Source organism: Gracilinanus agilis, chromosome 2 (genome assembly GCF_016433145.1).
Source record: "Gracilinanus agilis isolate LMUSP501 chromosome 2, AgileGrace, whole genome shotgun sequence".
Lineage (NCBI taxonomy): Eukaryota > Metazoa > Chordata > Mammalia > Didelphimorphia > Didelphidae > Gracilinanus > Gracilinanus agilis.
The window spans coordinates 451,270,746-451,284,635 of record NC_058131.1 but is presented as its reverse complement, the minus strand read 5'-3'; the positions used below and the strand labels follow the sequence as shown (position 1 = coordinate 451,284,635).

The following is a 13,890-nucleotide window of genomic DNA, read 5'->3' as shown; positions in this document are numbered from 1 at the left end:
ATTTTCCAAATCAAAATATCCCTTCCATAAAATATATTATTTCCTTCTATTAGAATGTAAGCTCCTTGAGTATAGGGGCTTTCTTTGCTTTTTTATTTATTTCATTCACACTTAACAAAGTGCTTGGGACATAGTAGACATTTAATAAATGCTTTTTACTCATTCATTCAAAACATTCATAAAATGATTAATGAAGAAAGGAAACTCAAATATTTTAAGTATCATTTTTGTCTCTCAATTTGTCTCTCACTAGGTAAACTAAACTAAACTAAACTAAGTGGTATAGTGGATAAAACTCTGGACCTGGCATCAAGAAAATTTGAGTTCAATTCTATTACCAGACAGCTGTATGACCCTGGCAAGTGATGTAACTATGGTCTGTCTCAGTTTCCTCAATTGTAAAATGAGGATAATAATAGAACTTATTAGCAATTCCCAGAGTTGTTGTGAAGTTTGGATGAAATAGATAACATTTGTATAGCAATTTCCAAACCTTAAATCACTCTGTAAATGCCAGGTGTTAATAACAATAATAAGCCCTAGAGTGAGTTAGAATATAAAAGGGAGGTCATAATTGATGTTTGTGTTTCTTGGGAAATTACAGATTCCTGGGTTTTGTTCCTCTAATATTAAAAAAAAATTAGTCTGTAGATATTTTCATACTAACCTGACTCACTGTTTTCATTTTTTGACCTAACCTCCATATTTTCTATGATTTGACTTTCAAGTGGCTTATCTTGATCCCAAAAGTTTTTGGAAAATGGTGGCTTGATTTTCTTGGGAATATTGTGAGAGTTCCAAGGACTATCAGCATTATCCAACAACTTTTCCAAATAAGGTAAAGTATCGGAATCTCTTGATTCCTGCAAGACCCTTTTTTTGTCTTTGTAATCTTCAATTTCCCAAGTTTCTTCTATTTCTCTTTCCTCATTATTATCAAGATCAAAATCACCTGATGAAAAATGTTCATCCTCATTTCCTCCACTGCTGCCTTCTCTTTGTTGTTTATCTGTTTTCATTTGCCCTTCTTCAGCATATGCGAAGTAAAGTATATTACCAAAACCCAACTCAAACCAACTTGACTGTAAAGCTGGGTTATCACTTGTCTTGGGCTCCTCTACTGCTGGTAGTTTTTCTGTATGTGCAACTATGGGTTCTTGATCAGATGAAACAGGAATGTCTTGGAGTAGTGAAATATTTTCTCTGGATGATAACTTAAATCTTGGATCCCCTTGGTCAAAACTAAAATATCTTGTAAAGTCATCATCAAGCCAGGCAGTTGTCTGATGATCAGGTCCTTCTTCAAGCTCAGATTCTGGTGTAGGCTGTCCTGGTGGGCAAGGTTCAAAGTCTGACATAGCTTCTGACTCATGCTTTTGTAAAGAGTGCTCAATGTTTAACTCCTTTAATTCATTCTCATCACTTACAGCTATTTTTCTACTGAGAAGTGAATTTTTCTCTTGGGATTCAGGAACTGATTCAAAAGTCTCTTCTTCAACTTCTTCACTTCCCAGACTAAACCATCCTGCAACCCAAGAAGATGATGGAGGATCCACTTTGGCAATATGACTTGGAGATTCTTGATTAATGTCTCTTTCTGTTAAAATCTCAGGTTCTGCTTTCCCCCAGACTTCTGATTTTTCTGTACCTCTGATATTTTCTGGGGCTTCTGTTGTTGGAAACTGGTTATTTAACTCAATATTTTCAGGAGTTAAGTAAATTTCAAGTGTTCTCTGGAATTCACTTTCATCTGTATTAGATTCTTGGTTTTCTTCTTCTACCTCTAAATAGTCAGTTCCTTCATTATCACTGTGTAATATATTCTCTTCATTTTCAAACACATAGTTCACTTCATGAAGACAAATGAAGTCAGATTCCTAAAAGGATAATAAAGTTTTATATTACTGGAGAAAGCTTTTACCAAACCATTTCATGGATGAATGTCTTTCTTGTTCTTAAACATTTCTACACCCTTCCTCACTAATATATGCCATAGGTATCATTTGCTTACTGTTAGCAAATTATTTTCTCTATCATATTAATAAGGTACATCAAACTGAAGCTAAGTTTCAACTTTGTTCATCTTGTACATAATCTATGTAATAGACTCTTACAAACTTGAAAATAACCTGTGAAGTTATTCCCCAGATTTTGCATTTCCAGGCTAAAAAATTCTATTTTTAAAATAGATCCTCATAGAACATTTTTTCTTCTTACCCTTGTAGTTCTCTAAACAACTCTGCATATTTTCTAAATGATGTAGCTTTTAACTAAAAAAGAGCATTAAAGAGAGAACTATAGACTCATTTATCAAACAATTCTTTCCAAACATTTACTTTTTAAAAATTAGATATTTTAAAATATTATTTAACATCCAAAAAACCGGTCATTTCAGTTGGACACAATATACAGAAAATATCTCCATTACCATATGTGAACTTGTTCCAATATTTAACCATATTTCTACAGTTATAATAACGCTGGAATCAAAATCCCACAGGTCCAGGTACTTGAGGGGGTGTGGAAACTTTGGTGGATTAAGATAAATGAATACAATCTGCATTTCAATCATGTATCCCAAGACTGTTCTAGTCAGCCTCAGGCTGGCTTTATTTTTTTATACCTTTTTCTTAAGATTACATACTGGTTGGTATGGATTTTCATTCTCACCATACATCTTTTCTTAGAGATAATGGATTAAGTCATACATTAACTTTGTTACTAACAACTTTTCATTCTCCAATAACTTTCAATATTTTTCAAAGATAGGGTGGGGTGGGACATGCTAGTCTTTTCAAGGAACAACTTCTCTATTTTTCATCCGTTGTCCTCCTGACATAAAGAAATCTGGGAGACTTGTTTCTTAGTTTCCCATTACATAAGCTTCTATGCATGGGAATGGAAAATCCAGGTACAGTTTTTTTGGGGCTTATCTCACTAATTGCTGGTTTGTTATGGGGTGACTTTAGGGAAATTTCTGTATTATTACATGTAAAGGTGGAAATTTCCTAGGACTTTGTAGGGGGTCTATAAAGGCTCTAGTCATAGCCTTTACTAATCTGTATCTCCCTGAGGCTGAATAGAGATATTGATTGCAATGATTCCAATAAGGAGTGTTATTAAGAGAAGAATCACGTGGGGGAATCTTGAGTGGGGGTAACCATCCTCCTTAGAATCTTCTCTATGGTTCTAGGATCTCACCTGAGACCTTGTCATTTAGAGTGGGGTTTGAAGACCCCCTGGCCAGAATAAAAGACCACAACTTTGGTCTCTTTGGTCTTTTATTAAGTTCCAAATTTCCTTCTCTTCCTTCATTTCTTTTCTTAGTCCTTCCAACCTAGTCTTTGTGGTCATTCCCATTACATTATTTTGGAGGGTAGGGGTGGAAAGAGGAGACTATTGTAGAATTATTCTTTTCCTCTGTAGTTTTATCCTGGGAATCTTATCTCATCATATTGTCATGGAACCCTGGGTTTCCCTTTATATACCCCAAACTCCACAAGTGGAAAATTCCTTTCCTTCCTTGCATTCTCGTAATACTGGAGGAATACTGGGCTTCAGAGACTCACAATAAGGCAAGACCCCTGAAGGGAATCTTTTCCTTGGATTCTCCCCTAGATTTTAAGATGGATACAGATATACATCTTCTGGTTATGTTCTGATACCCTCAGGTTGTAATCTAGGACATCTATTTGTCCCCTAAATTATGCCAGTCACCTCTTGTGTCTTTGGGACACAAATCCTGATCAGATAACAAACATCTCCAACTCCTGCCTAACCTCATTCCTAGTCACCAAGCCCCTGTTGTCAAAAGATGTAAAAGACCCAGGACTTATCAGCTCTAAGAGGCAGTGCTCACTCTTGAACCTGTCTTTCTGACCACTTCAACATGAATTCCAAATTAATAAATTTCCCTTTTTATTTCTAATCTAAGTTATGGAGTATTGCATTCTTACAAAGGGTACCTGACCCAAACCCCAGGGGTTCACCTCAAGCCCCCCCGCAACAGTATTTCTTCTATTTATTAGGCATTTGATATTGGTTAAAACATAAAGTTGATAAGTACACAGAATACAGAAATAAATTTTTCTAGTAGCCTAATGTTCAAATAACTCCCAAACCACATCTACTGAGGTAAAGAACTCAATATTTGGTAAAAATTGCAGGGAAAATTTGAAAGCAATTTGGAAGAAATTAGGTATTGATCAGTGTCTTACAATAAGATAAGCTCCAAATAGATACATAACTTAGACATAAAAGTTGACTTCATGAACAAATTAGAGGATGAAGGAAGAAATTACATTTCTGATGTATGGATATGGAAAGAATTCATGACTAAAAAAATAGAGAGGATCACAACAAATTAAATGGATAATTTTGATTACATAAAATTTTGAAGTTTTTATGTAAGCAAAATTAACAGCTAAAATTAGAATGGAAAAAGATAAGTGGTATAAATATTTATAATAATTCTCTCTGATAAAGGTTTTATATTCAGGATACATAAAGAACTTAGTCAAGCATATAAACAAGAGCCATTCTCTTAACAGATAAGTGGTCAAAGAATATGAACAGCTAGTTCTCAAAGGAAGAAATTAAAGCTATCAATATAATTATTTTTTAAATGGTCCAAATCATTAATAATTAGAAAAATGCAAAATAAAACAACTTAAATTTTATCTTGTAATCATCAGATTGGCAAAGATAACCAAAAAGAATACTATCATTTCTGAAGTGGCTACAGGAAAACAGAAACATCAATTCTCTGTTGGAGGAGTTGTGGCTTAGTCTAGCCAGTCATTCTGAAAAGCAATTTGGAACTATCCCTCCAAAGTCACTAGACTTCCTAAACTCTTTGGCCCTACTGGTCAGGGTTTCTTTCCCAAGAGATCAAAGAAAGATGAAAAGGATTTATAAGTACAAACATTTATACTTTTTTTTTTGTAGTAACAAAGAACTAGAAACTAAAGGGTTACCCATCTATTTGGGAATGGATAAGCAAATTATGGTATAAGAATATAATAAAATATTATTGTGCTTTAGGAAATGATGAAATGGATGTTTTCAGAGAAACTAAGAAGATTTGAATGAACTAATATAGTGTGAAGTGAGCAGAACCAGGAGAAAATTTTATACAGTAAAATCAGTATTGGAAAGACAAAAAGTTTAGAAGACTTAAGATATATCAATATAATTACCAACCATGATCCTAGAAGACTAATGATGAACCCTACTACTCACTTCTTAACATAGACATAATGGATTCAAGATGAAGAACAAGATATATTTTCCAACACAGTCAAATGCAAGAATTTATTTTGCTTGACTTAAAATCTTTAAAACAAAAGGTTTGTTTTTGTATTTCAGTAGGAATGATATGGGAGAATAAGGGATGAGGGGGCTAATAATAACTTAGCAAAAAATAAAAGAGGATGATTAAGACTTTTTTTTAATGGAAAGAATAGAAATAAAGCAAGTTAGAAAGCTAGACAAACACATTAGCTTTGAAAACTTTTTATACTTAAAAAAGAAAAAAGTAAATTATAGTGAACTAAAATTTCAAGCACAATCTTCTTTTTCTGTTTGACTGTGTATATGAAAATGCTCATTCTATTTGTTGTTAAACTTATAATAGAAATAAAAGTTAATTAAAAATAAGGTCTGGATGATGGAGTAGAAGCAGGGAAAGTGCTCTTCATATCCTTTGATCATTTATCAGCTGAGTAATGACTTCTATTCTTACAAATCTTACTCAGTTTTCTCTAATGCTTGCTGATAGTTTTGGAGAGTTATTACTTGTCATTTTAAGGAAAGCTCCATTAATTCCTATGTTCTCTAGTGTTGTTTTTTTTTTACATTTTTTTTTAAACCCTTAACTTCTGTGTATTGGCTCATAGGTAGAAGAGTGGTAAGGGTGGGCAATGGGGGTCAAGTGACTTGCCCAGGGTCACACAGCTGGGAAGTGTCTGAGGCCGGATTTGAACCTAGGACCTCCCATCTCTAGGCCTGACTCTCAATCCACTGAGCTACCCAGCTGCCCCCTCTAGTGTTTTTAATAAGAATGGGTCTTTTATTTTGTCAAAAAACTTTTTCTGCATCTATTGAGATAATCATACAATTTCTCTTACCTGGTCATAGTATATGATCCTCGTGATATGTTATAATCCCCTTGCTGATATTTTATTTAAATTTTTTGCATCAATATTCATTAAGGAAATTGGTCTATAGTTTTCTTTCTGTCTTAGGTATCAACAACATATTTGTGTCATAAAAGGATTTTAGTAGGACTCCTTTGCCTATTTTTTCAAATAGTTTATATAGTACTGGAATTAACTGTTCTTTTAATGTTTGGTGGAATTAACTTGGGACATTTTTATGTCCTAATACATGCTGAATTTTTGTGTAGGTGCCATGTATCAATGAGAAAAAGGTATATCCCTTTCTATCTCTATTCAGTTTTCTTTAGCAATCTATCATATCTAATTTTTCTAAAATTCTATGTACCTCCCTAATGTTTTCTTGTTTATTTTTGGGTTAGATTTATCTAGTTCTGAAAGGGTCCCTTCACTAGTATAATTTTACTAATTTCTCATTACTCATTTAATTTCTCTTTAAAAATTTGAATGCTATACCATTAAGTACATATGTTTAGTATTGATACTATTTCATCATCTATGTAATTTGTCAAGATGTAATTTCCTTCCTTATCTTTTTTGATTAGATCTATTTTTGCTTTTGTTTTTTTCTGAAATCATGATTGCCATCCCTGTTTTATTTTTCTTCTTCAGCTGAAGCACAATAGAGTCTGCTCCAACCTTACATTTACTCTGTGTGTGTCTCTCTGCTTCAACTGTGCTTCTTGTAAATAATATATTATATGATTCTGGTTTTTAATCTACTTTGCTCCTATTTTATAGGTGAGTTCATACATTCATAGTTATAATTACTAACCATGTATTTACTTCCATCCTATTTTCTCCCTATTTATCTTTCTCTCTCTCCTTTTAAGTGTTTTGCCTCTGACTACTGCCTCCCCAAATTCACCCTCCCTTTTTCTATTTCCCTCCCCTCCTACTTCCCTAAATATTTCCATACCCAACCGAATATTATTCCCTCTTTGAGCCAATTTTGATGAGGGTAGAGTTCAAGTATTTTCCACTACCCTATGTTCTCCACTGTAATAGTTCTTTCATGCCTGCCTCTTCATAGATAATTTATGCCTTTCTATATCTCCCTTTTCTCTTCTGCCAATACAATCTTCTTTCTCACTCCTTAATTTCATTTTTGTGGATATTATCTCATCATATTAACTTACTCCCACAATTTCTGTCTATGTGTACTCCCTCTGACTACCCTAATAGTGATAAAATTCTTAAGAGTTACAAATATCATCTTCCTATGTAGGAATGTAACAGTTTAACCTTATTGAATCCCTTGTTTTCTCTTTCCTGTTTACCTTTTTATGCTTTTCTTAAATATTCTATTTGAAAATCAAATTTTCTGTCCAGCTTTGGTTTTTTTCATTAGGAATACTCTATTTCATTAAATATCATTTTCCCCCCATGAAGGATTATACTGAGTTCCTCTGGTTAGGTGATTCTTGTTTGTAATGCTAACTTCTGGAATATCATATTCCAACCCCTCCAGTTCTATAACGTAGAATCTGCTCAATCCTATATAATCCTGACTGTGGCTCCACAATATTTGAATTGCTTCTTTCTAGCAGATTGAAGAATTTTGTCCTTGGCCTCAGAGCTCTGGAACTTAACTATAATATTCCTGAGAGTTTTCATTTTGGGATCTCTTTCAGGAAGTGAGTGGTGGTTTCTTTTAATTTCTATTTTACTTATTCAGGAATATCATGGCAGTTCTTCTTTTAATTATCTAGCCTCTTTTTTTGATCACAGTTTTCAGGAAGTCTAATAATTCTTAAATCGTCTCTCCTGGATCTATTTTCCAGATTAGTTGTTTTTCCAATGAGATAGTTCACAATTTCTTCTATTTTTTTGTCCCATCCTTTTGATTTTGGTTTATTGTTTCTTGATGTCTCATGGAATCATTAACTTCCATTTGTCCAATTCTAATTTTTAGGAAATTATTTTTTTCATTAAGCTTTTTTTTTTTTACCTCCTTTTCCATTTGGCCAATTCTACTTTTTAAGATGATGTTTTCTTCAGTGACTTTTTGCATATCTTCCATTTTTCATGCTTCCTTTACCAAACTATTGACTTTTTTCATAATTCCTTTACCAAATGATTGACTTTTTTTTCATGATTCTTTTGTATCACTTTCATTTATTTTTCCAATTTTTCTCCTACCTCACTCACTTACTTTTTTATATCCTTTTTTGAGCTCCTCCATGAGTTGTTGGGTTTGGGGGGTTTTTTTGGTGACACAAATTCACATTATTCTTTGAAACTTTGCATGTAGTTGTTTTGACATTATCCTCTTCTGAATTTGAGTTTTGATCTTCCCTATCAGTTCAGTGACATAACTTTCTATGGTCAGAGTCTGTTTTTTTTTGTTTGTTTGTTTGTTTTGCTCTCATTTTTCTAGCCTGTTTTGTGACTTAACTTTGTGCTAAAGTTGGGCTCTGTTCTTCAGGTGGAGAGGGCATTGTTCCAAACTTCTTGAGCTAGGGGCAGCAGGATATGGCTGTCTGTAGACTTGACACGGCAGTGAGGTGAGCCAGGGCCTGGCTGCTGGGTGCCTGGGATGTAGCCTGCTGCTAGTTTGCCCAAATGCTGCCTGTGCTGGACTGATCTACCCTATTATCCCAATGAGAAAGGCCTTTCCTACCTTTTAAGTTGTCTTGAGCAGGAAAAGTGTTTCACCCCATTTTACCCCCTCCTTTTACTGGTTTTGCTTCTCCACAATTTGTTTTGAGTCATTTAAAAATAGTTGTTTAGTGGTAAATTTGGGAGAGCTCAGGGAGTCCCTCTCTTATTCAGCTATCTCGGCTCTGCCCTCTCTAATCTCACATTTCCAACTGCCTTTCAAATATATTAAACTCAATATGTCCAAAACAGAATTTATCAACTTTTTCCCCTATACTCTCACCACCTCATCCCCTTCCCTCTTACTATAGAAGGCAACACCAAACCTCTAGACCCTCAGGCTCAGGATGTAGGAGTCATCCTGGGTTCCTCACTATCTCTTTCTCCTTATAGCCAAGCTTTTGCCAAAGTTTGCCTATTCTAGTTCTTTTATTTTTTTTTTCTCTTTATTAAAACCCTTGCCTTCCATCTTGGAGTCAATACTGTGTATTGGCTCCAAGGCAAAAGAGTGGTTGGGGTAGGCAATGGGGGTCAACTGACTTGCCCAGGGTCACACAGCTGGGAAGTATCTGAGGTCAGATTTGAACGTAGGACCTCCTGTCTCTAGGCCTGGCTCTCAAAGCTACCCAGCTGCCCCCCTATTCTAGTTCTGTGATGTCTTTCAAATATACTCCCTTCTCTCCTCTGACACTGCTACCATTCTAGTATAGGCTCTCATTACTTCACACCTTGATTATTGCCATTGCCTACTGATGGGTCTACCTGTCTCAAGTCTGTTCCCACTCCAATCCATTCTCCACTGTTGCTAATGTGATTTTCCCAAAATGAAGCTTTGATCATGTCACTCTCCTGTTCCAATGACTTCCTATTGTCTCTGGAATCAAATGAAAAATCCTATTTGGTATTTAAAGTCTTTCATCATCTATCTCCTTCATACCTTTCCAATCTTCTTCTACCTTGCTTTCTAACATATATTTTTCTACCCAGTGACATTGGCTGTCTGGCTGCTCCAAGAACAAGATACTTCATCTTTCAGTTCTAGCCATTTTCTCTTGCTGTCCCCCATACTGTGGAATGCTCTCCCTCCTCAACACAGCCTATTGACCTCCTTGGCTTCCTTCAAACCCCAACTAAAATGCCACCTTCTACAAGAAGTTTTCCCCAATCTCTCTTAATTCCAGTACCTCCCTTTTCTTAATTATTTCCTAGTTATCTTGTACATAGTTTCTTTGTATATATTTGTTTTTGTCCAAATTAATTCTTCCATTAGATTATAAGCTCCTTGAAGCGCTGTTTTTTGTCTCTTTTTATATCTTTACTACTTAATATAGAGCCTAGCACATAGTAGGAACTTAATAAATGTTTACTGTTTGATTTTATCTTGATACTAGGTGGAACTAATGTTAAAGAATAAATAAACTAAATTGTGAATCTAATCCCTCTCCCCTCCCCAGATGTATAACAGGGATTATCTAGTCTCCAATACCTGAGGGCCAGGTGTATTACATTTCATCCCTCCTCCTGGCTTCTCTGACACCTGTAGAGGCTAGAGTTAAGGAGAGTTTTGGCTCTTCCATTGATTTAAGCCCTCAGTTTTAGAGGTTTTATAACCTCAATTCCATTTAACAGTCAGATTATCTTTTACAAAGAAATATTTACTCAAAAGGTATACCCAGAAGATATAAACATTTCCCCCTTATCCCCTCAGGAATATAAAACCTCCATACCACTTTGTTCTCTGGGGAGGGGAGGAGAGGAGATTTGGGTTCACAGTTTAGCTCAGTTCCAACATAACATTAGTCTCCTCAAGTTCCAAGTCCAAAGCAACCTTTGAATATATTTCCTGGATCCCCTCCTATATATTCTCACCTAGTACAGGTCAGTATCCTCATCAACTTGAGTCTCCTGATCCTAAACCCAGTTTTCTTTGTACTATTTTGCACTGCCTTAAGTATGTAGCCATGCCCCACTTGTCCTAGGATTAAAGCACTGCTTTTTTGTTTGTTTGTTTTTTGTCTTTTAGCATCCACTCAAAACCACTAATGAGCACCTGCCAATGTTTATTTGCCAGATCAACCAGAGGACAACTAGTTCAAAACAATAAACTGTTAAACCACATAGGAAAATAATTGGCACAGATAATTTTTCCCATATTCACAAGATTACACTCTCACAAGGATTTCTACACTGATGGTGGAAGAGAGAACACACCTTGGAAACAAGGATAGGAAAGGAACACATCTAGGAAACATTAATGGTTAGGGAATATGCACAGAAAGAGAATATACATGGGTAAAACATAATACAATACAAAACAATACAATTCCCAGTCTTAAATCTATTATTCATCTGGAACCCTTTTCTTCCTCTATTGTGACCACTGCAAGACTACTGATGTTAGCTGCTCTTTGGATAGAAAGCTATTACAAAGCTATGGGTTGCTGTGTTGGATTATTCTTTGCACTGTCTTCAGCTGCTATGTTCCATCTCTTCCAAGGTTAGGGGCTGAGCATAGGAAAGTTGTTATTTCTTCTTATTTCCAAGGCCTGTGTGAGTTTTATGAGAATCAAACTCAGATGAGTAAGAGAAATTAAATTCTTTTAAAATTATTTTGCTCCTTTCTCATCAGATAGTTCCTGATCTCTGTCATAAAATTAAATAATTCTTTCCAATTGATTTCTACTCCCATAATGGCAAATGTGATCCAGACAAACTTCACCTTGGGAACATCATGATTACCTTTGGCCTATCTCCCTAATAGTAACAAAGTTTCCTTCTTCCCTACACATATTTATTTCATCGTGTCACTCCTCGACTCAAGATCTTCTACTGGCTTTCTAGAGATTATTTAGTGAGGGGGAAGGGAGAGAAGAAACATTTAAATAGAACCTACTTTATGCCGAGCACTGTGCTAAGTAATTTGACGAATAGCTAATATGAATAAAATTTAATTTAGTAAAATTTAAACTCTATTGCCTAGCACACAAAACCTTCCATGATCTGGTGTCATATTCTTTTCTTCCTTATTTTGTGCTACTTCCCATACTTATTCTAGTCAAACTATACCATTTGCTGTCACCCATAAAAGTTCCACATTTTTCTATAGCTACGCCATTGTTCAAAATGTTCCTTAGAATATTTCCCTTTCTTTTCTGCTCCTTGGCTGTTGTATTCTATCTATCCTCTAAAGTCCAGTGTAAATATCACCTTTCCAGGAAGTCTTTTCTGTTTTTTTTTTTCACCCCCAATCAATAATGAAATCTCCCATCTCAGACTTCATTTAATACTGCACTTGTACCTCTTTATGAATTTGTCATTTATTGTTCTATTATAATTATTTGTGTATGAATCAGATCCCTCTATTAAATTTTAAGTTCTTTGATGGCAGGGATCTTGTCTTTTTAAACTTTGTGTCTCCCCAGAAATGAATTAAGAAAATACAGGCACTTAATAAATGTTTGTTAAACTGTTGAATTGGAAGGCAGGACCCACATGGGGAAATCAAACTTATTATTTTATAGTCACTCCTCTGCACACCTCCCCAAATCATAGAGCCTGCCCCTTTCCTGTCTAAGAATGTTTAACAACATATCCTACAAAGTAGAAAGTTCTGCTTGAATTCCCAAATTCAAGCTTGGCTGAAAGAAAATTAATCCATCAGATGTTAATTAGATCTTTAAAGACATAAAGAAGCATGCACTTCAGAGATATTTCCCATGTATATATGCTGCTGGCTTTACTGTGTGTCTTAAATTATATTCCCTTCTCTAGTTATGTATGTAATACCTAGTATAGTGCTTTAAGACTGCAAAACACCTCTCAAAATATCTCATTTTATCCTCACTACAACCCTGCAAGGTAGATGCTATTATTGTTCTTATTTTATAAATGAAAAAACAGCTAAGAAAAAAACTGATTTCTGTTCATTAAAATAAATTTTAATAGAGAGGGAAGTACTATGGCTGTGAGGGTTGTAAAAAAAAATCACTATAGTTTAGCTTGTTTTATTTTGTTATACGAGACCTCTCACAGAGTGTGTGTGTGTGTGTGTGTGTGTGTAATTTATAAATGTCTGAAATGTAAAAACAAAAACACATCATTTCCTAGCTTCATGCACAAATGACTGATTCCTATGCTCCTGATAGCTGATTTTTCAACTGGTTTTTCTATTTCTTTCAGTCTACATTATTTGCTCTGTTCCTTTTGATCTAATCTGGCTAAAATTTTTTTAAACATTTATTAATATTCATTTTTAACATGGTTACATGATTCATGCTCCTACTTTCCCCTTTGCCCCCCGCACTCCCCCCACCCATAGCCGATGCATATTTCCACTAGTTTTGTCATATGTCCTTGATCAAGATCTATTTCCAAATTGTTGGTAGTTGCATTGGTGTGATATTTTCGAGTCCACACCCTCAATCATGTCCACCCCAACCCATGTGTTCAAGCAGTTGTTTTTCTTATATGTTTCCTCTCCTGCAGTCCTTCCTCTGAATGTGGACAGCATTCTTTACCATAAATCCCTCTAGATTGTCCTGGGTCACTGTATTGCTGCTGGTACAGAGGTCCATTACATTCGATTTTACCACAGTATATCAGTCTCTGTGTACAGTGTTCTTCTGGCTCTGCTCCTTTCACTCTGCATCAGTTCCTGGAGGTCTCTCCAGTTCGCCTGGAACTCCTCCAGTTTATTATTCCTTTTAGCACAATAGTATTCCATCACCCGCATATACCACAGTTTGTTCAGCCATTCCCCAATTGAAGGACATACCCTCCTTTTCCAATTTGTCGCCACCACAAAAAGCGCAGCTATAAATATTTTCGCACAAGTCTGTTTATCTATGATCTCTTTGGGGTACAAACCCAGCAATGGTATGGCTGGTTCAAAGGGCAGGCATTCTTTTATAGCCCTTTGAGCATGATTCCAAATTGCCAGCCAGAATGGTTGGATCAGTTCACAGCTCCACCAGCAATGCATTAATGTCCCAATTTTGCCACATCCCCTCCAGCATTCATTACTCTCCCCTTCTTTCATTTTAGCCACTCTGCTAGGTGTGAGATGATACCTCAGAGTTGTTTTGATTTGCATTTCTCTAATTATTAGAGATTT

The 13,890-nt window shown here is 35.3% G+C and overlaps 1 protein-coding gene across 1 annotated transcript in view; it reads right to left on the bottom strand.

Annotated features, from left to right (window-relative positions):
• The window catches only part of MIA2 (MIA SH3 domain ER export factor 2), a 176,023-nt gene that overhangs the window by 147,307 nt on the left and 14,826 nt on the right, over positions 1–13,890 (bottom strand). The window contains exon 4 of the mRNA XM_044664782.1: positions 668–1,877. Coding sequence (XP_044520717.1) covers positions 668–1,877 — 1,210 coding nt within the window. The remainder of the gene's footprint in view (positions 1–667; positions 1,878–13,890) is intronic.